This window comes from Camelus ferus, chromosome 3 (genome assembly GCF_009834535.1).
Source record: "Camelus ferus isolate YT-003-E chromosome 3, BCGSAC_Cfer_1.0, whole genome shotgun sequence".
NCBI lineage: Eukaryota > Metazoa > Chordata > Mammalia > Artiodactyla > Camelidae > Camelus > Camelus ferus.
Window position 1 is genome coordinate 53,377,029 of NC_045698.1, and position 25,888 is coordinate 53,402,916.

General features: G+C 41.6%; 1 protein-coding gene across 2 annotated transcripts in view; it reads right to left on the reverse strand.

Annotated features, from left to right (window-relative positions):
• SERINC5 (serine incorporator 5) overlaps window positions 1-25,888 on the reverse strand; it is a 131,158-nt gene that overhangs the window by 68,002 nt on the left and 37,268 nt on the right. Inside the window, exon 1 of one of the 2 annotated variants that reach the window (XM_014560927.2) lies at window positions 19,541-19,719. The exons of the other annotated variant lie outside the window; for it this stretch is intronic. Coding sequence (XP_014416413.1) covers window positions 19,541-19,567 — 27 coding nt within the window. The 5' untranslated portion in view covers window positions 19,568-19,719. Of the gene's footprint in view, window positions 1-19,540; window positions 19,720-25,888 lie in introns of those variants that run through there. 2 annotated transcript variants of the gene reach the window in all.

Here is a 25,888-nt window from a genome sequence, read left to right on the forward strand (position 1 = left end):
ATGAGTATTTTTAGATATAAGCAACAAAAGAAAAAATAGATACATTGGACTATATCAAAATTAAAAATTTTTATGCTGCAAATGATACCATCAAGAAAGTGAAAAGACAACTCACAGAATGAGAGAAAATATTTGCAAATCACATCTTATAAAGAGCTGATACCTAGAATAGATAAAGACCTGTTAAAATTCAATTTGAAAAAAAAAAAAAAAACAATTTAGAAATGAGCAAAGGATCTGAAGAGAGATTTCTCCAAAGAAGAAATGGACAATCAGCACCTGAAAAGATGTTCCATGTCATTAGTTATTAGGAAAATGCAAATCAAAACCAAAATGAAATACCACTTCACACACTAGGATAGCTTTAATTTAAAATTAAAGAAAAAAAAAAAAAAAAGAAGACAGTAAGAGTCGGTGAGGATGTGGAGAAATTAGAACCTTCATACACTCCTGGTGGGAAAATAAGATGCAGCAGCCTTTTTGGAAAATTATGTGGCAGTTCCTCAAAAAGTTAAAAATACTTACCCTATGATCAAACATTTTTACTCCTAGATATAGGAGTAAAAAACTCATACACAAATGTTGATGACAGCATTACTTAAAACAGCCATAAAGTGGAAACAACACAAACAACCATCAACTGACAAGTGGGTGAGTAAAATGTGGTACTGTACAGAAAAAGAATGAAGTACTGACACATACTAGACTACAGATGAACGATGAAAACGTGCCCAGTGACGGAAACCAGTCGTAAAAGATCACATATTGTATGGTTCATACATTCATATAAAATGTCCAGAATAGACAAACCCATAGAGTAAGTAAATTAGTAGTTGTCAGGGCTCTGAGGAAGTTTGGGGCGAGATGAGGAACAACTGTTAACGGCCAGAGGTGACAAAAATGTCCTAATATTAGATCGCAGTGATGGTCACACAACTCTGAATACACTAAAAACCATTTAACTGTACACTTTAAATGGGTACCCTACATGGTATGCGAACTGTCTCTCAAAACGATTTTTTAAAATTTCATAATTTCTTTCATTAAAAAATAATCTAATATAGTCATTTTTAGACAAATTAAGAAGTACCCAACAAATCAGGAAACCTCAAATAGCAATTTTCAAAGGTTGGACATTTCTGCTCAACAGAGAAGTAAACTCTTCGGCATTTCTCCAACTCCACTTTAAGAATAAAAATAAAAATACGAAGTTTATTGAACACCTGTTAATTTCAACAGGAATAAAGCGTCCCCAAGGGCAAATTCCCAGCACTTATGAGCTGAAACTGTTCCATGTGATGCTTAAATTACTGGTCAGCTGTAAAATGCTTTGTAAAGTTTACATCAAGTATTTCACGATCTTTCAACGTTGAGTTTTCTTAACAGACTGCACATTGGAAATGGCTGTTTCTTAGTCCTGGTGCTGCCATTTCACTAACAGTTTTCTTGTCTTGTACCAAAAACAGCCCTTTCAATACTTCCTAGTAAGCCACAGCCAGCTGCAGCACTCTGACAAAGACTGACTTGACAGCCTAACTATAACCTTGGCACCCACCTTTATGGGTGGCACACTTTTTTTTCCCTAGTTCTATTCACCTCAGTACACTTTAGTCAAGAAGAGTCTACATTTACATATGTAAACTGTAAGGAGCGCAGATAAAAATAAATTACATAACATATCCTTACCAACTGTGCAACCCAGCTGCTAATTTCAGTTTCCGTCTTAACGCAAAAATGAGTTAAATTTGCTATCTCTAAACCCACTTTCTAAATATACATCACACACACACACACACACACACACACACACACACAAGAGTAATATCAAAATGAAACCAGTGCCAGGAAATGCATACATGTTGAACTTCACACATTTAAGTTTGTTAAAACCTAAAGCTTGCTAAAACAAGCTTGAAAAATTTTAAAGCAACTAACACACGCTCATAAGTTCAAACAGCACAGAGCAAGGTGTCAAATGAAAAAGAAATATCCCCAACCTCCTGTTCCTACTCCAGTGCAGTAACCACTGTTGACTGTTTCTAGTATATCTTAAAAACTCCCAGAAATCCCTATGTATATACAAGCATCTACAGACATCAATACATATGTGCCTTTTCCTTCTGAAAACCATATACATGGGTTCATCATACACATACTGTTCTTTAACCCCTACTGAACACTTTTGCCTTGGACATCTCCCCTGCCTGCACACACAAATTCACCTCATTCTTTTTAACGGCAACATAGTATTCCATCATACAGAAGGCTAGCAATTTTTATTTTAAATTTGTCTACAGTATCAATGATTAAGATGTTCTATGTTTACTTCTAATACAAAAATAGTAGGAAAAATAGTAGAATTGCTAGATCCAAAAACATGGGCATATTTAATTATGATTCAAAGAGATTATGCTAATTTAAATATTCCTACAAAGGTGAATGAATATGAACCTATGATGGTATGTTTTTCTTTCACCTTGTCATCCTTGTTATATTATTTAACTTTGCCAGTCTGATTAGTAAAAAATACCTTCATCATGAATTATATTTTTAAATTAAGGGAAAGACTGAGTATCTTTCTCACAGGGTTATTAGCCATTTGCATCTTTTTCATAAACTATCTCTAACTTTTGTCCATTTTTCTATTGCGTGTCTTTTCTGTTGTTTCATAATAACACTTTTTATAAATAAAGGAAAACAGAGCTCTGTCCTATGAATCACTGTGTTATTTGTTTTGACTTTGTTTATATTCTGCTATGGACAAGTTTTTAATTTTCATGTATCAAATTCATCAATTTGGCTTATGTATCTTCTGCCACAATTAGAAAAGCCTTGACCATTCCAAGATTATTATTTTAAAATTTTATTCATCTCTTCTTTCTGTTCCAGTACTTTTTATGGATGCAATTTTTTTTACCCAGTTTAATATGATTAAACATTAGAGCTACATATTACTTATTCTGATGTTAATAAAGAGCATGGATCAAACCTCAAAAGAAGGTATTCACTGCTTACACTCTGAGTCCTGCTGTTCCAAGGAAGAGCCCCTGCCCTCCCTATTGCAAAGAACATTTATGAACCACCACATTCTGGGCCAGTTACTGCCCCATATGGAAGATCCTAAGAAGATGCTAGTGATTACCACATTTTACACATAAGAAAACTAAAGGACAGAGCAAGGGCACACCACTGGCAAGGAGCAGAGACTACATCTCAACTCAGGCTGCCTGTCCCCAGAATCGGCTCTTAACTATTCAACTGTACCGCCTCTGGGCTAAGGACAAAAAAAAAAGCCTAAAAATACACACCAGGAGTATGTCTAAATGAATTCTCTCACCACAAAATATGCTTTTCCGTCTCCCATCAAACACATAACTTCATCTAACTAGATTAGCTTAAGCACTTAATGTGATACTTCTGAGCAGCACTTAAACTACATCTAAAATACCACCTGCCACCTTTCTGTCAAGTTTTGAGTGCACATCAGTCAAGGCGGTGCTGTGGTAGAATCATCTACCTTTCTAATTTGTGTCCTTTTTCATCTCTACAGCTGTGCACTTCTGCAAGTAGGATTCAATCTGTTTTGTAGCAGTTCGAAACTGTATGAAAAAATTATCAAGCCCCAAGCACTCGGTGGTTCTTATCTAGGCAGCACCATCCCATCCCCGGTGGCCTTGCTTATTAAGGTGAGGGCAGTGTTTTCACAAAGACTGCTGAGTGCTACTGACATCTGACTAGCTTAGCTTAGACACTAAATCTTAATGTTATCAAGCATACTAAGTACCAGCTCAGCATAGGACTCAAGAGAAAAGAACTGCTCAAATACAAACAGCATTGCCCCTGGGACACATACACTAGTTAAGACCATTGCTCCTAAATGCTGTAACTCACTTAGCTAGTTACAGCTTTGTCTTTATCTCTTCCAATAACAGCCTTAGAGAATAGATCCTTTATTTTTTGATTAGGAGCTCCCTACTTTGCTTATGGTACCTGATTTTTATTATTCTCAAAGTCTTAGATCAGAAGGGGGAATGAAAGGACAGTGCTGAGTTGAAGGGAGGAGGGGGCGTCTCCCTGAAATCTGGGATACAGTCAGACTCACAAGGAGGGCAAACGGAATAAGCCTCAGCCTCTTCCACACTCTGCCTGCGCCCTGCTTTCTCTCTGCCACGCCACAGCAGGAAGATGAAGTCAGAGACTCAGCTCTGCTAAACCTCTTACTTCCAAGTAAATATAATTCCACAACAACCCTCCCCCGCATCATAAGGAAATAATTTACTGCTTCATGCTTTTCAAAGCCTGCACGCAGCCAGGAGCCACTGCTGGGCATAGCAATTTGCATAGAGCACCTCATTGGTTAGGCTTCTGTATCTAAATGGCCTAATACCCCTCACTCAGCAACCTGCAACTTTCACAAACTACATCGCTTGGTGAGAAATAAGAAAGCACATTCTTAAAAACTGCTTCCTATTAAATCCTGTGACCCATAGATAGAGCAGAGCTTCCTGTAAAAAAATTCAAACAACTGCCTAGGAGTTTAAGAGAAGAGAGAGGACAAAAGATTTAAACTGATTTTATTACAGCAAAATACAGTGTGAAAAAAACCAAAGTGAGATTTCAATCATAAGTTTTATGTTTAAAATCTATAGCCCTTTGTTGAACTCTTTGTTGAACTGCTCTGCAAAGACAGCAGTTGCCTTCAGAAAGTGCCCAATATTCAGCCATTCTCTCTCTTGTCAGTTACCAAACGTCTCCCGTGTACTGGGCACGGGGGCGTAGCAAAGGCCAGGGTGGCAGCCTTGCTGCACACTGATTAGCTGTGTGAACCTGGAAGGGGGGCTGAGCTCTGGGAATCTGCCTCTTCCTCAATAACATGAGAGGGTGGACATGCCACTCCCTTAAGAATTCATTTAGCTCCCGAAGATGACCATGTGACTAACCAGATTCTCCCAGCCCATAAAGTATCTGAGAATGGTAACCCACCACCAGCAGCGACAGGCATCACTCCCATCAGAAACCTCACGGCCAGCAGCGAGACTTTCTCTAGCTTGCTGCCAACCTGAGACTTCCCAAAATGGGTCTAATTTCAAACTGTCTGACTATTAGCCTTAAAAACTATTTGGATGTGCTAGAAGTTTCAATAATTTGGCTTCCAACTGAAACTTCTCATACCCAGAGGTACAATTCCCCTTTGTCAGCATGTCCCAATTTTCAGTTTACGGTTTGGGTAGACACTGAGGATTCTCACAACCAGGAGCAGCTGCATCAACCCAACTGTGGTCCTCTATGCCCCAGAGCCAGAACCCACTTCCACCTTCTACGCTGCCTCTTCCACTGTACAAAATGACCGTATTCCTCTCTAAGATCCAGGCCAGTAAGTCATTTCAGCTTTGGGAGGCTGACAGGAAGACAACTTTAAACCACAGCTCCCTAATGAAGGAGAGCTGTTTTCGAAGATAGGAAGTTGCTGTCTGTGGCGTTGTTCGCTTACTACACAGGACAATAAATCTGAGCACAATTGGGTAGGAGAGCAGAAGACCCTTCTGGCCACTTCCGGCCACTCGCTGGGAGCTGGTCCAAAGAGAGGTGGGGCAGTGGGGGGCGGTGGGGCAGCTCCTCCTTCACACAGCTAACAGGCACGCGAATCGGTCAGCCTTTCTGAAGGAGGTCTGCCCCGTCTACGGCTTCTGAGTTATGCATTTGACAGTTGGTTCCGCTATACTTGCTCTGAAAATACAAATTTGTTCCAACAGGATTGATACTGAAGGAGTTCAAAGCATCTCACCCCCAAAATATCCCACTTTGGCCTATGGATTATTTTTTTGAGTTATGTGCACTTGAGAAACAACAGGTGCAAGAACACTCTGACCTTCAGTTTTCTTTCTGAAAGCAGGAGATAAAACTCCCAAAGGAGAGTGCCTTCCCTGAGGCAGGAGGAAAACAATTTTATCAAGGACAAGAAGCTGAGATTGAGAGATTTCTATACAAACAGACCTTGTGAAAATAATTCTTATCTTCCTTTCCCCTTCCCCACATAGTTTAGTGACTTTTCCACAACTACCTCTCTCTGTTCAATCTAATATAAAAGCAAGTAGTTTTCACCATTTCTTGGGTCTTCATTTCCTTATGAAGACTCCCAAGTCACATAAAACTCATATTTGTATGCTGTTAATCTGTCTTTGTCAGTTTAATTTTCAGACCCAGCCAGAAACCCTAAGAGGGTCAAGGAAAACTTTCTCCCCACCTACCAAGTTAGGGAACAATATGAGCATAACAGGACGTGCAATTTTGTTTGTGAGAAACATTAACTGAAGGCAGAACACTGTGCCCAAGAACTGAGCCGCAGCGGAACACATGAAATGCACACTCCCCTGATCCACGTGCAGTATGAGTCACTCCTAAAGCGCATCTGATGTTACAACTTCCTACCCAGTTTCAGATAACCCTCCGTCCACCACTTCACAACAACTCACAAGCTGCAACTATTCCAACACCTGCTTCTACAAGTAAATTTCAGGTCTTTTTAAAGGTCAAGTGCTAAATTTTTCATAATAATTATGCATCTCTTAACTATTTAACATCTGTAAAACTGTAATACTATTTTTACTGGGTTCCCCCTGCTTTTTCAATGTGTCCTGGTCAAACCTTTTGAATGCTGTGCCCCAACCTCATTTTTTACTGTGTCATCTTGCACAGTGTGATTTTTAAAAATACGTATTCACGTTGTGTTATAGGACTATTTCTAGGACTCTAGCCTAAAGTAAGAGGCATAGGCATAAAAACAATTATATAAGAGTTACTTACAATACTTTTGTGTGTGTGTGTGTGTGTGTGTGTGTTTTAAGAAATATGTTAAACATCTAATAAAAAGAAAATAGTGAAATAAATGTTGATACGATCAATTAAATGCAATATTGCCATTAAAATGTTCTCATTCTTATGTGAAAATTCTCATGTTATGTGAAAATAACTTAGGATATAAAACATAAAGCATGATCTATTTCATTTTAATATTAGAATGAAATAAAACAAAATACTAACAGGGTTTGTTCTATCTGGGATTACAAATGATATTTATTTTCTTCTTTATACTTTTCTGTATTTCCTAAATTTTCCATAATAACTATATTATTTTTATAAAGCAGTAAATACTGTTATAAAATTGGCTTTCATATAATGTTATTTATTTCATCATTTGCGATAAAGACTGAATCAGCGTCTAGTAGATGATCTACCCATAAGAGTTTCCATTACTAATAGTGCAATTCTGATTCTTATCCTTCTTCAAGGTGCTATATCTTAAAATCTTTACAACATTTTAAGGAATAAAAAGACAATCAAGAAGTTAGAAAACTGGAAAATATTCAATTAATGCCCCCCCCCACACAAAAAAAAAGGTAAGAAAGAACAAAGAATAGATGGGGAAATGGAAATGACCAACAATATATAGCCTGAAATTCAAACATGAATAATCACATTAAATGTAAATGATTTAAACTACCAATTAAAAGACAGAGATTGTTAGGTTAAATGAAAAAGCAGGTCTCAATGATATGCTGTTTATGAGACACATCTGTAAATATAAGACACAAATGGGTTGAAAGTTAAAAGGGTAGTATATCCAAAGACTTGAAGACAGAGTGTTACCAGAGATAAAGAGGATCATTTTATAAAAGGATCAATTCATTAAGGAGACATAACAATCCCAAATGTGTACACACCTAATAGAGTTTAAAAATATATTAAACAAAAATTGACAGAACTAAAGGGGGGAAAGACAAAAACACAATCATTTTTGGAAAATTTAACACCCTTCTCCCAGTAAATGAATTAGACCCCTCCTCTCCCTGCAAAAATCAGTAAAGATAGGGAAGATTTGCACACTAGCAACCAACCTGAACACCATACCCAATAAATGTGGAATATATGTTCTTCTCAAGAGAACACGGAACAGTCATCAAGATATATCACATTCTGGGCCATAAAACAGTAAGTTAAAAAGGAATGAATATATACAGAATGTGTTTTCTGATCATCACAAGATGGTATTTCTGAATAAATACCAAAAATACTCCTGGAAATCCTCAAATATTTGGAAAATGTTTAGAACACACTTCTAAGTAACCCATAGGTCACAGAAGAAATGACAAGAGAAATAAGAAAATATTTTGAAATTAATGATAACGAAAACAGTATATCAAAATGTGCAACATAAAATATGACTTTAAATATTTACTTTAGAGAAACAAAAAGATTTAAAATTATAGTCTAAGTTTTTGCCTTAAGAAAAAAAATCAATGAAAAGGTAGATTAAATTCAGAGGAAAATAAAGAGCAGAAATCAATGTAACAGAAAACAAATAACTGACAAAAAATTGTACCTTTCCCAAGAGTAATCAAATTGATAAATTCTTAGCTAGAGTCATGGAAAAAAGAACACAAATTACCAATATGAGGAATGACTGAGGAGACACGTATTAAGCACACTATAATTCAGAATGTAAGTTACCTTGATACAAACCACTAACAGATTTCTACGAAAGACCTGTACTTGGAAAATCCATTACATTAACCCCAATAGGGTTGAAAAATCAGGCTGTGGATGACATTATTAGGACTACCGTTTAGTAGAAGGATCAACCTGCTGGTAGTATGGAAAAATGAGCAAGTGGTGAAGAGACTAGGGAAGGGAAATCAGTTTGTAAGGCACTTCCATCTTCCTATCTCTAAGTCAACCCCTCAACACTCTGGCTTTACTTCTGAGGCTGCTGTTTGATCAAGCCACGATGGGCAGGAAGTACAGCGCTCACTAGTAGAGTTTATTATACTAGTTCCTCATAGCTTGTGCCCCACGTGGACAATGATCTCATTCAGCTTTCATTCCCATCTTTTTCTATGGGCCTTCCAGCACTGAAGAATCTGGAAAATGAAACCACATTTCTCAGAGTCCTTTACTGTTGGGGAGCTGACAATTTAGCAACACTCACAATATTTGGAAGATGAAAACAAGGTAGGGGCCAGCCTCCGGCTGCAGTGTCTGCCAAGCAAGGTCCTAGGACAGGACTGGCAATTGCAGTGGCCAGACTTGGAATCTCAGTGTTAAGCCACCAGCTGTGTGGCTGTCAAGAGGCAGTCATGGTGGTGGCAGCAGCCTGAGCTTCCAGATTTTTAGATTACTGCTTCAGTGGTGTGTTCTTAAATCCAAGAGTTCAAAAGGTGGCCCCCTGATTCTTGCTCTTCTAGTTCTTTCATTTCTTAAACAACTAATTCCCTACATTAAACCCCGTTCAGGGTGGGAAGGGATAGACCGGGATTTCAAAATTGTAAAATAGATAAACAAGATTATACTGTATAGCACAGGGAAATATACACAAGATCTTATGGTAGCTCACAGAGAAAAAAATGTGACAATGAATATATATATGTTCATGTATAACTGAAAAATTGTGCTCTACAATGGAATTTGACACAACATTGTAAAATGATTATAAATCAATTTAAAAATGTATAAAAAACAACAACAAAAAACGCCGTTCAGCTTAAAAATACCTAGTGTGGTCTCAGTTTCCTGCACTGAACCCTGACACACCTGCATCACCAATTTACAGATAACAGAGTCTTAATATTGTCTGTCATCATCCCTCTCAACAATCATAAGGAGGCAAGACACAGACTTCCCCCATTTGATGAACAAAGAAACCAAGGCTCAGAAAACTTAAAAACTGGGAACTTAAAAACTAGTGAACTTCCCAACAGTGGAGAGGCTCAAACATATCAGATGTACAATTAAGAGGGGCATTTTAAAAAGACACGTAAGGTTCAAATGGGGGAGTACAAGGGACGCCTTTTAAAGTCTCTTCCAAAAGTTTCTCTGATTCCACAATTTGTCTCATAAATCACCACATAAACAGCAAAATCTGGATCTCTCCAGAACTAGACCTGCCTCTCCAGAATCTTCCAAAGAATAAAATCACAGATTAGATTCAACAAACTGAAACAGAAAAAAGAGGGGAGGTGGGGTTGAAGGAGAAGGAAGAGAAACATCAAGGGTATGGGGGTTACCTCTGCAATAAATTTTGGTAGGTCACAGCAACTTAGAGTGAAAGAACTTTAGCATCCTGCAGTTTGGAGACAGGAAGTGTCCAAACTTCTCCACCACCCATCACAGGCCAGCTTCAAATCTGCTCAGGTATAACCTGCTCCTCCTTCACCTTGGTAACCTGTTCAGATACCTCCCTAAAATTAACTCCAAACCACATTGCACTGAAATCCCCAGATCCCCCACTAGTTACTGGACCTCCCCTTCCATTGCCACGGTTCTTCAAACCTAATAACCAACCCTTCCTGGTTTCACTTTGTCAGCTCCCCTCTACTCCCCAACTCACAGTGCTGGAGCTTCTGCTCCCTGGAAACCAAGGCTGTCAAACCCCTCACCCTAGAATTCTTAGTTTCCCTCTCACTAACTTTAGTAAGAAGAACTTGACCAAGCCAGCAGTTTCCCCCAGCTCCTAGGCCCTCCCACCCCTAGGCTCTTTCTCCTCCAGGCAGGAGGTACCCTCACTTAATCCTCAGTTAATTTTCTTTCTTTCCTGTTTGCTACAGGAAATGTCTGCCTTTTAAATGTAGATGTCTCCACTGTTGGTCTTTCCCTTCTGAGGCTACATCTGGGTTTTTTCCCAGATCAGAAGATTCCTTTGAGAAGCTGAGAAATGGTAAGGACCCTCTTCTAGGAAAAGCATTCAGAATACACACGGACAAGTGTATGACTGCAGGGCTGCCTGGAACCCCTAGAGCCCATTCCCGGGGACCCAGCTCTCCACATGCTCCCCTGGGTAGGCCCATCCCCCACCAACCCCCCCCGCCCCCCCGCTTCCTTCCCTTTCTCAGGCATGAAAGGTCTGAAGCTGAGGTACACCAACCTCCATCAGCCCCCCGCAGAAATCTTATACTCAACGACATCCAACATCAATCCTCCAGTTGTTCCCAAGCTTTAATGTCAAGCCTAGTTGCTGCCTTTGGTCTATATTACACTAGGTACTCAGTGAAGATCTATCAATTGACATATTGCTTTAAGGGTTGTTAGCTTTTTTTTTTTAAATAGCAAATGAAATAAGTCAACAACACCCTAGGGTCCTTAGGAATAATGCTACCAAAGCCGAAAAAAATTCATGATGACATAGAGTCTTATTACAGAGAACAGTTTCATTACTATGGTTACAAAATACTGTCGTTTGAGATCACCACCGGAGGAGTTCAATAAGCAGGGAGTCACGAACAAAAGACTGAACTCTTCCCCAGTTTTGGTGAACTGCACATGCTAAGGATCAGAGCATTAGGTGACTCAGCCCTCCGTTAAATTACTGAGAACAGAAACTGGAAAATAAATCCCAAAAGGACCTCGTGGGCTTTGTTTCAAAGTACAGTTGGCCAGTTTATAAAAAAACTATACTTAAACAAACATTAATCTGGTTTTCCATCTCTCCCAGTTATCTTTGCATAAATAAGATTTAAGGGGTTGTGTTATGTGTTTTTCCTACTTTTGTTTTGACTAGACAGTTTTCATGAGGGGGAAAATGCTGTCTAATCACTATATACTTTAACCTTACTTCAGACCCACAAATTGTTTCAGAATTTATTCTGTGATAAAAACTCACCCTAAATAAGTTTTTCCATAACAGCTGTTTTCCTTACACATCAGCTCAACTTTAATCTCCCAAGGCAAACTACAGAAGAAAAGCCAAAAGTAAAATCCTGTTTCCTTTAAAATTCAAACAGATGTTTGATGTAATCAACCAACCCACTATTTGAATTTCCTACCCACACGCTACACTGACCCCCAGATTATGTTCTAAAATCTTTTAAAATATCATTAATACACAAGTGAGAAAAGAAGACATCCCCAGTGGAAAGGTTTTAAAATGCATTTTAACAAGGGTTGCAAAAGCTGATGTACTTTGGAAAACCTGATCATTAGGGACAATCAAGGTGGTTTAGGTGAGTAACTTGATCGATACTGCCCCCAGCATCCAATCTCAATCCTAAATTCAACTAACAAGAGCAATACAGAATGACAATTCGCTAGCAATGCTGCTTAACTTAGGACACTGAGAGAACAATTACGATGAAAGACACGGAAAGAAGCTTAGTCAAAGGATAAAATGCAGTTGTGTCCAATGGCTAGTTCTGCAGACATACCGTGTTATATGAGGACTTCCTTTTTAACGTCAAATTATCATAGATGAACTGGCCACATTCTGCTGTGAAATACAAACAGCCGATGCCATCATTACTGCTCTATCCTTTCTAGGGCTTCTAAATGGCACTCGACATTAAAACACCTGGGAAACTGAAAAGTAAGCTTCCAAGTCTCACAGCTGACTCACTCCCAGATATTCAATATCTCTGGGAAATCTAGAGGCAATGTTCATACAGAAAACAGGGGTGGGAAGCAAGCACTGGGGAAGGAGGTGTTACCTTTTATCTCATCAGCAGAGAGATGAGTCAGAGGTTGCCTTCTACTCCCTACAGACAGGCCCTCCCGCACGCAGCCCTCCCAGCAGAGCAAATCCCATTCAGACTTGCCACAGCCCAAAGCTATTTGTCAGCTCGCCCAGGTCAGCTATAAAGCTGCCCAAGAAAACAAATCTGCCTAAGCAAACTTCAAGTTGATTCTCTACCTACAGTGGCAACCTTCACTCTCTTTACTGTTCAAGATCACTGACAGACATCTTTCCAACAACCTGAACTTGGCTAACTACACAGAGATACTCCAAACCACTCTCTCTCTTGCAGCTCCCCAGGGAGCCTCATGAGCCAACAATTCAACATCAGCCGAATCACCACCTTTGTCAGTAGGCAGAGCAATGATGTAGCCATTTGACTGCATCTTGCCAGCATTTTGTAAAATGAATAGAAAAATAAAACCGCCAATACTAGTGACAAGCACAGGACTCAAACTTAATGCAACTGAAACACAGACGAGCACCTTCATACAGCAGGAAAATGGTGACTCAGATACCATCCATTCGTGTAAGTGACTGTAAAAAAAAAAAAAAAGGCCCAAGTTAAAGATGCTGAAAATGGTTGAACTATATTGTCAATGGCATCTAAAGGGAGTGAAGTTAGGATTTCCTTCATTATTTTCAGTCTTTTGGGAATTGAAACACACACACACACACACACACACACACTATTAACACATAAGCCTATTAACTGACTTTCACATATTTACTTTTACTTAACACCTCTGGAAAAACTGCCATGTTTAAAGGGAGAGGACTACCTACATCTGAGTGTAAGCCCAGAAAACACAGCTGCAAATGAGTGGCTGATGCCCTTGAAAAACCCGCTTGGCCACCCCATAATTCAGCAAAAAGAGTAGAATCAAACATAGCACTTACAACATAATCCCAACTCTGCAAAGTAAAATCACATATATTAAGTGTGAGTGACTGTTATAAAATATCAATATATGGTTCTCTCTGGGTGATGACATGTATTTCACAAATACCCCCAAACTGTCCAAAAAAGCATCAGTCATGGAAAGAATGAACCTTTGTGCCTGGATCCCTTCCAAGGGTGGAAGCAACAAGTGATGTAATAAGGACTTAACATTCCTAATCACTATAAACAAAGAGCTGCTGGGGGTGGGGAGGGAGAGTTTTGTAACCAAAAAACACTCAACAGAGGGTTCAGCTAGGTCATACTATGTACTCTGTCTAGGAGGAGAGAGAAGACGCATTCATGCAGCAACCAGGAGACGATTCTAGTACATCATATGACCAAGTACTAGGTGGTGCGGACAGGTCTGGGTGCAAGATCTACGTGAACTCTCAAAGTAAAGGGAAGGTCATTACTGAGGAAAATACTTCTTGAGCTTGGACTTGAAAGCAGAAAATTGAGTTGTATAAAGAAAAAGGAAGGACATCTCAGGGAAATCAGTACCTTTATGTGGTGTGTAATTTACTTTCTAAAGAAGTCTTTGTGGACAGTGTGTGTCTGTCTGTGTGTCTGTTTTAAGCTACCATCTAGAGATGATCAGATGCCCTGATGACGAAGTCCCATTCCAACCAACACTTAACAGAGGCTACACTCTAAAAGCATCCTGCTTAGGCTTTGGTTACCTCTGACACTGATGACCCCAGGTTTTGTTAATCAGCATAATGACGAGAAATGGTGAAAACTCCAAGAACTCTCAGCACGTAGCAATTCTGCCCAAACGCCCATGTGAGGAGATCTGACCAAACTTTATCATGGCTTCTAAGCAGCCTAAGGCTGCATGCCTGGATGACCCCACTGCCTTCTGCCTTTTGAGTTTTCTGGAAAAGCTCCAGGCTGTAAAAAGAAATGTGTTTGTTGGAGCCAAGACCTAAGATGGGCCCAGACCATCCTTTCTTAAGAGCATTTACTAAGGCTTACAACTGTGACTCCTTCTGCCCCTGAGAAGAGGGACAGATATACAGGTTTCCTACAACTCTGGAGTGCCTTTCTCAAGGATGGAAATGCCATTTCTTTGCAATGTAATCATCAGGACAGAGTCTAACTCTCTAGCTAGCAGACCCAGCTGGCTTCATCACATACACCCGAGCCGAACACCCCTCTGTACCATTACACCTCATTTCCCTCACTCTACTTGGGCTCCCTCCCTCCTCTACCCTTTAAAACTCCCAGTGACCTGTGCACATCAGAACGAAGCTTGGCTCTTTTCTATTGTTAGTGAGTGGTTATGGAATAAAATCTGTTTTCATTGCTTTAACTAATGTCTGGCTTTATTATCTTCGACAACGGATTGTCCCTGGTGGCATTCTGTGGCTTTGTCATTGAACAAATGTTAGAAATGGGCTTCCACTGGGGAAAAACTCAGGGATCAAGTAATACAATCTGGCTGGAAACACCCTGGGCTGGGCATTCCTGCCATTTCATGAACTGGCTACAAGGACAGAGTGGGTCGTCTGCCTGAGAGAGGTGAAGTGGGCTTGATCCATCCCCTAGGTCCTGCTGTTCCTGCAGTCTTGGTCAAGTTCTGCCTTCTAGAAGGTTGTCACAGCTGCCTCACGTGAACATTCCAGCTGTGTGTCGGAGCACCGAGGGCAAATTTGTGAAGCCATAAATCAGGCTGCAGGACTCTTCCGTGCCTGACTGCCCGCCTGCAGATGAGTGGCCACACAAGTGGCTGAATCTGGCCTGAGACATGCTGTCTTTATAACCTGGACCAGGCTGTGGGGAAGAAGCTAAGCCTCACCCACCCATAAGTCCTGGCAACCACCAACATCTACCAAGACAGCCTCACAGCTGTGTATCCCAAAACTGCCTTAGGGCCATTGCAACAACAATGAGCAACAGTCCTGCATCCTGTATTTATACTGTAACAAGAATAATAAGGAATCGCAGTCTCTCAGAGCTCCAACTCGAGTCAGGAGGACAAAAGTTGAAGGCCCGGCTCCACCACCATGTAACATTAATCAAGTTAATTTACTTCTCTGCACATCAGTGGCCTCACCTGTGAAAGGAGGCCAATTAGGACATTACCTACCCCATAGGGTTGTTGTGAAGAATGCATGATACAATGTATGTTAAAAACAGCACACTTGTGGGCATGAAATAAACTTCAACTATTGTCATTATTATCATTAATGCTTACATTTGCCCGGAATAAACCCTGACAAGCCTTATTCTCAAGCTGCCTTGAAAGGGGTGTCTAGATTTTCTAATCACACATCTCATTTCACCTATACAGGGTGTCCTGTCATTTTCTGTAGCTTTCCCCACACTTCCAGACCCAACTAGCCTTTAAGTTGCAGGAGAGCAAGGAGGCTCTGTGTTTATCACCCCGTGCCCAGGGGCCTGGGAACAGTGCTGGGTTCCCAGGTGTTCAGTGACCACTCTCCTGTAATCTCTGCTTCCATTGGCATCCATTAGCCAACAGCCCAAGCAAAGTCTAAGTGTATATCACAGTCACTGCAAAGATAAAATGACCTGGAAACTATCCAAGTGCAGGTAGGTAATAGCCTCTAAGATTTTGGGGGTTCCTTATTCTGTGCCAAACCCTGTACTAGAGACTTTTTGTCTGTTATCACATGTAATCCTCATAATAACTCCAGGAAGGATTATCAACATTATCAACACCCATTCAACAGATGAGGAAAAACTGAGGTTGACAGAGGCTAAGTAACATGTGCACAGTCACACCAGCCCTCAGTGTCCCGATTTCCCAATTTGAACCCAGACCTGAGCCCAGGCTCTTTTCTCGGTTACACATTGCTTCTAATGTTCTCAGTTAAAGTCTCCAAAATTTCTATCTCCAACATTAAACTTCTCCCGGCTTAAATATCCAACCAGTTATTTGCCATCTCCATTTAATTTATAATAGGCATCTCATATGTAACAAAGCCAAAAGAAAACTATGGGTTTCCCTTGCCAAATGTCCTCCTCCCGTCAAGCCCCCCACCTCACCTCAGTAAATGGCACCACCATGTATCCAGTTGCTCAGGCCATAAACAGAATCTCCCTCATTCTCACACCCCACTACTAACCCATGCACAAGTCCAGCTCTACCTCTAAAATATGCCCAGAAGCCAACAACATCCCACTGTAAGCACTACCACGGCCTAAATTAAGGTACCACACTCCTTCCTGGCTGACGGCAACAGCAGACTGCCAGGATTCCAGCACCATCAGAAAGGACTTTGGTTCACTGCTGAAGCCTGCAACACTGCTCTAGCCCAGGAGGAGGCAGTCAGAAATATTCACTGATCGGGGTGGGGGATGGTGTTTGGCTCAAGTGGTAGAGAGCATGCTTAACATACACAAGGTCTTGGGTTCAATCCTCAGTGCCTCCCTCTAAAAATAAGTAAGTAAATTTAATTACTTCCCCTCCAAAAAAATTAATAAAATTTTTTAATTGAAAAAAAGTTCACTGAATGGACAGCTCTGACTGTTCTCCCTGCCTCCACTCTAGTCCCTGATACAGTCAAGTCAGAGCACCCAAAGTGATCTGCTGCCTGTAAGTCAAACCACAGTTTTCACCAGCTTAAAATCCTCCAACAGCCTCTCAATGAAACAGGAATAAAAACCCTAACTCCCACGGTGACTGACAGTCCCTGGTCAAATTTCCCACTTCTCTTACCTCATCTATGACACTCTAGCCACCCTGGACTCACTTCTATTCCTCAAACACCCTGGAAAGCTCCTTATCCTACCCCTGACAGGGGCACCTCTCCTCCTAGATCAGTCTCAGTTCCACAAGCATCTTCCCAGACTTCCCCAACAACCCTATCCAAAGCAGCTGTGCCACCAGGACCTGTTACAGTACCAGTACTCACTGTTTCACTGTTTACATGCTATGAAATGCTGCCCTCCTCCACCAGCCCAACAACTAAACTGACCACTGAGGGCAGAGGAGATGCTTGTCTAGTTCACTGCCACATCTCCAGCTCTTGGCACATAGTAAGTAGGTGCTGTGATATTGCAATATAATCAGAAATATATACTTGGTCTTTGTCCCAGGTATAGGAGGCCCAGGAGTCTGGTGATTGGCAGCTGAAGACTGGGGAGTGGGGGGCCGGGGCAGTTTTGTGGGATTATACACTCAACCTGTGGGATACTAACTCCAAGTAGTGTGAGAATTAAATCAAATTGCTGTATATCCAATTAGTATCTGGAGAGTTGGGAAATTGATTGGTGGGAGGGGAAAAAAAAACCCAAAAAACAAAAAAATCAAACCCCCATACATTTATGTCAGAAGTGCTGTAAGTAAAAAGTCACAGGTGCTGAAAAAAATTTTTTCTTAAGGTTTCCTAGACTCAGATAGCTTCTGACAGTGCTGTGTTTTTTTAAATGTAAATTTCTTAACAGCCCCATCCACTTGAAAGCATATGGTCATCACCCCCTCCCTGGGTTGAGACCCACCACAGTGAAGCCTCAAGCAGTCCAGAAGAAAGCAGAAGTTAACTTTCCTGTGATGAACAGCCAGGATTTGGTTCTTTCCAAAGTCCTGAGAAGGGGATTTTAGAAACAAGTCATTAAATCCTGCCAAGATATCAACCATACCAATAATTCTTTTACAAGACCCACTTGAGTACTGGCAATATTTTCAGAGCTCTAAATTAGCTGCTAGGAGCCACAAAAACCCTCCAGGGGCTTTCAAGGGACTGGAGGACAGGTGCCCCGAACTATCCGTAATGTTATCACTATACAATGAAGCGTCACATCAAATTGGAACTCTCTCAAAACAACAATAAAGGATTTGCAAAGCTTTCTTGAGATTCCTAACATTCTGAAAATAGCCTTTTCAGGTCCACCCTGGTCTCCAAAGCCTTGAGAAAGTGTTAAGCGCCCTCTCTATCGCCCTGCTTAACTCTGGGCAAGTCATTCTACCTCAAAGTTAAAAACCTCAATTTCCTCATCTCTGAAAAGGCCAGCTTGAATGTATGCCAAGTACAGTATTAGACCTCAAAAACCAAGTAATAACTTCACATGGCCACTCAAAAGAGGACAGATTATCTTCTAGTATAATTGGCGGGTTACAGAAACCCACAGCTTAACCCCTGCATCACTTACAGACTGGCCTCGATTGTAGCAAAGCTGAAATGTATTAGGAAGCAAGAACAGCCCGGTACCTGAACGCCCTCCGGAGTTAGACTCATTTGCGAAAACGCACCACTGAAACTCAGTACAGAAATGCTGATCATTAATATGGCTAGGAAAGAGGGAGCGCGACGTCCGCAAGGTTTTACCTACTTTTTTTCTAACTGTCCAGGAAGGAGTGAAATCAGCATTAAAGGGTTAAAACCTACTAATTCTGCCCTGATGCACTACTAACCAGTAGACGCCGCCTATCGCAAGCGGACGTGTGCTTTCAAATATCAAGAGTTTAACAGGCGAGAGTTACAAAACAGGTTCAGGCAAGTTTAGGTGAAAGGAGGGACAGGAAGGCTCACGCTCTACCCAGGCAGCCAAGTATCTGTCCAGCCAGGGTTGGGTCGGGAAACTCAGGAAGCGGAGCTGAGATTTCCCCGCGCCCAGACCTGAGCACTGTGATTTGGAAAACAGGCTTCTAGACGTTTTCGAAGGAACAGAGCCAATGCTCTAGAGCCTTGCGAGATGTCAAGCGCAACCTGCCTGGGCCATACGACCCGAGTTTCGTTCAGGAAGAGGAGACATTGCCCAAACCCACGTCTTTTCCTGGGTACATCGGGATGGCAAAGCCGGGGGGCTACGGAGCTCAGCAACGCACACTCATACTCCGGAGGAGCCGACACGCTCCAGAAAGCAGTCGAGATCCTCTGCTCAAGCCCTGCATGCCTCTCCCTAAGTGACGTTCCTAAGACCTAACGCCTCTAGGGCTTCCCCGTGTCCCTCCGCCTGCCCGCGGCACAGGGTTTCCCCGACGGCTGAGCGCTGCGCTGGGGCCTGAGTCACTCACCCGGGCGGCCCGTAGTCACTCGCCCCAGTTTCGGCGGCGGCGCTGTGGAGCGCACCCCGGGCAGCCTGCGGTGCCTAGGCTCCTGGCCGGCTCTCCTATCTGTCTCCCCCTCGCTCACCTGGCCCGCACAGCACTGCGCCGACATCACGACAGCCGACCACCACGGGCGCGTTCGCCTGCTCCCAGCTTCCCTCCGGCCCTCCTGGCTCCCTCCGGCCTCGAGCGTCCCTCTCCGAACTCACTCACGCCTCCACACTGCGTAGCCCCAGCAGAGCGCGAGGCACCGCGGCCTGGGTGAAAACAACCGCGGCCAAACCCCGCCCCGCCGCGGCCCCGCCCCGCCCGCCCCCTCGAGCCGCGCCCGCCCCTTCCCGGGCGCCGCGCCGGGGAGCAGGCTCCTCCTGGGCTCTCACTTCCGCTGGCGTCAGGCGGCTGGCGGTGGTGATAACTTCCCGGTGCTGCGCTGGACTGCGAAGTCCGCCCGTCGATGGGCCGGCCCGGCCCGGCCCGGCTTGGCCCGGCAGTGCCGGATTCCTTAGCCGGAGGTCCCAGGCCGAGGAGGGCGCGGCGCCCCTCATCCCCGGCTCTGGCGAAAGAGCTGGTTACCGACTCCAGAGAAGCTTGGAGTCATTAGTGAGCTGTTCCGAGTGCCCTGCACTGAACCGGCGCAGTGGGGACCTCCGGGTGCTAGTCTGTGCTCTGCGCTCTGCCTCTCGCCAAACTGTGGTATCCACGGGATCCCTGTTTTCCGAAATCCCTTAATCTCCCTCATTTGCCAAAATAAACTTAACTTTTGGAAAAATTCCCTCTGCCCACACTTCTTCGAATTCCTGGGCACTTGGGATATTCTGCCAGACATGTTCTGCCTGACGTTACCCCAGCATTTTGGGAGGTCCCGGGGAAGCCCTTTCTGTACTTTCCTGGATATTGGTCTATGTTCCAACCTCTCCTCTCCAACCCTGAAGACGGATTCCGGCCCAAGGACTCAGTTTGCATTTCTGTTTCCCCTCATCCGACTCCGCTACAAAAGGGTCCCCAATATTTGTTCCATGCGGAAGGCAGAGGGCGCCCATAGTTTTTCTCCCTACCCAAATCTGCTCTCATCACGGCCACTTCCCCAGTAAGCGGAATTTACGCAAGCGCAGACGTTGCTCCAGATCCTTTTACTCCTTAAAGTAAACATTCCTGTACATATTTTAGAAATGAGGCATATGAAGCCAAGACACGTTAAATAACTTGCCCAAAGCTTAACAGCAAAGCTGAAGAAGCAATACTGGGGTTGACTTGACCTTGAGCTTTTGGCAAAGCAGTGTCTTTGGGAGCAGTTTAGGAGGTGGACACTAAGAGGAAAGTCACGTGGGAACCAGTCCTTGGGTTATGAGCTGCACAGAATCTCCTATAATCGAGACAGGCTGGCCCCTGGGATCCCTTACCACAGTGCTTGCACGTGGACAAATGGCTCCTTGAGCAACAGGATACAAAGAAATCCTAAGTGACTAAAAGTAACTGGAAGCATGCACAAACAGTTGGGGCAATTTTGAGCAACAGGATACAAAAAGGCCACAAACAAACTACAAGTGTTTGAAATGCCCTGAGCAAAAGCAGGGTACTGCACATGATCCCTGTACACCAAGGGGGTGGAGAGACCACCTAAGAAATTCCTGCCAAACCCACAGATCCACCCTCATTGTTACCCCATTTAAGGACCCAGACAACTTCCCTCCAAAGCAAGCAAGGATACCTATTTCTCGCCTTTGCTCCCTGGTGCTGCAGCTAAGCCCCAATTAAGCCTTGTCTGAATTCTCACCTTGCCTGTTATCAATTTCTATTGATTAAAGAGTCCAAGGGCCAGGTCGGTAACAAAAAAAATCTCCTAGAATCTCAGGTGCAAGCATTTAGAGGAAGAGAAATAATGGAGCAGGCCCTACTCAAGCCATGGAAAGTAATGATAGTTGGTGCTAACTAAAATTTTTAAAATAGTAATAAAATAATAATAATAAAAAAAACCCAGCATAAACAGTGCCAGACCACTACAGCCACCTGCTCGGTGGCGGCCTGTGACTCATCAGAAGCCGAGGATCTCACAAAGACTGTCTAGTGAGGTTCATTCAAGTGGTCACTCTGGCCTCACTTCTCGCCGTGGGAGACTACTTGGGTGCCAAGAGTTTTCAACCCGCTGGGAAGAGCCAGGCAGCTTCTGGGGAAAGGGAAGATGTGACTCCTACACAAGTTTGAGCCAGGTGGGACCATGAGGTCTCCTCATCTTTTAGGGAAATTGAGGCTTAGGAAGATGAGAACCCTCACCAGGTGCCACTGGATTACAGGCTGGTAGTAGGATCCACGTCTCCTGAAACCTGTGCTCTTTTTGCCAAATCACTGTCAGTGTGGGAGGACTCAGTGACTATATTAACATTAGCCTTGAAAAGAGAGAACATGACTTAATAACCGGAAGATTTGTAGACTTTGCCCACAGTACCCAAAAAGCCTGAGCTTCTAGAGCCATAAAGTTGTAAATTTTAACTCCACCAAGAACTGGCTGGGTGACCTCTGGGCCTCAGTTTTATCATCTGCAAAACTAGGACCAATGGTGCGTTAAACTCACTCCTACAGACCATGCAGTACAGGGACTGGCCTTCATAAGCACTGACTAAATAGTTGCCCTGAGGAGTATTAATAAACGGATTAAAAAGATGTTAAGAAATAATCTATACAGGCTGATTCCTTCTCCCTGCTGGAATAACTCAAAGGAATGTGGGGATTGTCAACTGAAAGAAAAACGCACAACGTAAAAGTTGTGAACTAAGTTTTATTAGGGGACATTACTGTGAAGCATATCCCAGGAGACAGCCTCTCAGGGAGCTCTGAGGAACTTCTGCAAAGAGATTAGGGAAGAGCCAGGATATATATGAAATTTTTACTGGAAAAAAAAAACAAACATGTAGTCAAACATAAAAAGATTACTGCTAATCACAAAGAACAGACATCTCAAGTTAATTGTTTTAAGACTTTTCTGTGAATGGGAAGATGGAAGAATCATGAAATTATTCCTTAGATATGCATCTTAACTATCCAGGGACAAAAAGAAGAATGCTTCCTGTTTTCTTCCAGCCTGATGTCCTTTCAGGGCGCACTGTCACTGGGCTGCATCAGTGGCTGATGGCTTGTTCCCTGTAGAACTAAAATAGTTGGCAACACTCTTTTCTTTACACCAGGTCTGAAGGTTTACTCCTTTCCTGGCTCTGAGGTTACTGTTTAAGGTCTGGTAAGTAGCATCCCTTGCATCTGTGGTCATTAACAAGAATAGAGTTCATGTCAGCAGACATAACATAAAACAGTGGCACCTTAATTTTATTTTAAGTACTCTGCAGGCCTTTTCAAGAAAGATAGTTGTACAAGGTATTCCTAACATGTAGGTAATTTTACAGACCATTTCTTTTGATGTGGATTTTTTAGGAACAAGCAGTAACAGACCTGCTTCAAAAAGACTGTAGCTCTTGGCAGACTGTGTGAAATATTTCCCCCACAAAAATGTTCTAAAATTAACTAAATTCACTCCTTGTATACAATTTAATCATACATGTTTATATATACGACATATTATAAATAGTCAGCTTATAATTTGCTTTTTTCCCCTCTTGAATTCGAAGATTTTTCTGGTTTTCCCTTTTTAGGAAGGAGAAGCCAATGCTGAGTTTAAAAACACCACTCCCTGAACTGAAAACTATAGTGATATATGTATGTTAGTAAAGAAAAAAGCATAGTAGGTGGGGTATAGCTCAGTGGTAGAGCACAAGCTTAGAATGCATGAGGTTTTGGGTTCAATCTCCTGTACCTACGTTAAAAATAAATAAATAAATAGAAAAAAATTAAGTACGTATAAAGAACAAAAGCATAACCACACACTTGCTTTTTTTAGTCTTTGAATTTGGAAAACTTCATTGCAAATTTAATTTCCAGCTCAAGAATGGCTTAAAAACAAAAATTTATTATTCTAATTCCACAAAACTTTCCCAACTTTGGAAAAAAAACTGAGTGATGTGTTCTGTAGGTTTTTAAATATAAAAGAATAAATTTCTCTAGTTGTCACTTACAAAGTCTCTAGGAACCTCAATCTAGTAGTGAAAGTTCAATTAATTTCAATGACAAGTAAACAACAAAGTATTCATTTAGAAACAAAAACCTAAAAATTTGGGGCCCAGGCCAAAAAAAAAAAAAAAAAAAAAACCAACAAAAAAACAACTGGAGCACTGTAGTGCCCCCCCATCTTATAATAATTGCATTCTCCTTTATTTCTGTGAAATTAATATACGTACAATGTTTTTTAAATGTCACAAGTATTTCAAAACATAAAATGAAAAGTAGCATCTCCTTCTCCACATCCTACCTTTCAGTCCCCTCCCCAGAGACAACCACTTTCAACTATTTTTGCAGTTTTTCCTTATTACCTCCATATTTTAAAATAATATTCTTATGCCGTAATTTCCTGATCTGTTGACTATATTGTGTATTATCTTTTATGTTCCATGTGATCTGAAAGCTTAACCCACTGAGCACTTCCATCTCCTATCTTGCCAATCTAATGATATCACAGTTTTCATAAAATTAATCAACAATTATGTAATTGTGCCTAGTAAAAATTATTCATTGCATAGCCACATAGTGTATAATAATAGCATTTCTTTCTTGTCACTTGAATTTTTCAATTGAATCCCCCTTTCCTGGAGAGGCAGGATATTCTAGTAGTTAGGAGTAGAAACTTTGGAGCCAGACCCTGGGATCAATTTGCTACTTACTAGGTCTGTGATTCTGAAGAAGTGATTTCATCTCTCTGCACTTCAGTTTCTTCCTCTTTAAATGAGGAAGATTCAGGGGGAGGGTATAGTTCAAGTGGTAGAATGCATGCTTACTTAGCATGGCACAAGACCCTGGGTTCAATCCCCAGCACCTCTTCTAAAAAAATAAATAAACCTAATTACCTCCTCCCCTCAAATTAAACAAAAAAAAATAAAATAAAATTTAAAAATCCAATAATAAATAAAATACTTAAAAAATAAATCAGAAAAATTCATAAATGTATACACATTAAAGCACTTAAGCAGTACCTAGCATGAACCAAGTATCTGGTGTTACGTTTGACTTGCTTGATTTTTTCTCCATTTGTCCATCTGATCTGCCAGAATTGATTTTTCCCAGATAATCCACCAAGTCGGACAATGTATCAATTCCATTTTTCCCAAGAGCGTTTTCTTTCTCTCAGAGCTCTCCAGATTACTGCAATCTGCAGCCCTCAAGGCTGCCATTGCATCACTGCCACCCTGGCCCACCCCCTTCCTCCTGTCTTCTGTTGAATGTCTGGCTTTCTGGAGTCCTCTTTCTTGATTTACTCCCTTGTTCTGGTGAGCACCTCAGCAGCTTTGGGACTCCAATCCATTGCTTTTAACCCTGTATTGACCTTCCGTGAGCTGCCCAACTTAAAAGTTATTCATCTTCCTTTTAAACACCAGTGGTTCCATTGTACCTTCATCCTACCTTAATTCCATTACCTCCTGTCTCCTCGATTTCTCTCATCCAAGCATTTTCAGTCTTTCCTTTCTATTGAATCATTCTCAAGCTGCAAACATGGTCAGATTTCTTCCAAATTAAACAACAAACAAAAATCTCATTTTGACTCAACGACCACCCTTTACTCTTTTCTCTGTCTTAAAGCTTCTAGAAAACAAAGTTTGGTGCTCCACTCTCCTGAACCCACTCTGCAGCTTCTAAGGTCATTGTTCCCCACAGCCCCCTGCTCCCCCCCCACCTCCCGCCCAGCCTCCTGCTTGCTTGGGACAAGAGAAATAACTTCTCCTTAAGATAATTTTCTTCATATCTCTTTATCCAAAGGTAGAAAGAAAATTGAATATAATTCTGCCAATCCCACTTAGAGGAATTTTTTTTTTTAAAGAAATGTGCTTTTATTTTTCCAAATTCAAGTAGTGACAACAAATAAGCTAACACTATGTTGCCTGGTCAGGATTTTTAGGGGAGATGTTTTGGGGCAACCAGAGAAATCTTTTGTAGTTATCCTGTTATCTTGCATGTAGAGAAAACTAATGATTCTTCAGCACTCAAATGGGTGCTTTTGAAAACTTTCACCTCAGTATTCAAAAGATTCTCCCCTTAATCCATTTCACATTATTAATTTGCTTGGCAAGCCCTTTGGGTATAAATAATACAAAGGAAAATACTCCTATATAACACCCCAGGGAACCCAAATTCCAAGTTAATCAAGTGGGCTGAGGGTTGTTCAACAGGTTTTTCAGAATTGCTCAACACTTCTGGGAACAAATTAATTTTTTTTAAGTCCTCTTGGGTTAAGGGCATAGTCTTCATATCAATGGAAATTATATATAATATATAAATATAAAATATTTATATTTTCTTATTTTATATATATATTCTTATTATATAATATGTACATATTCTT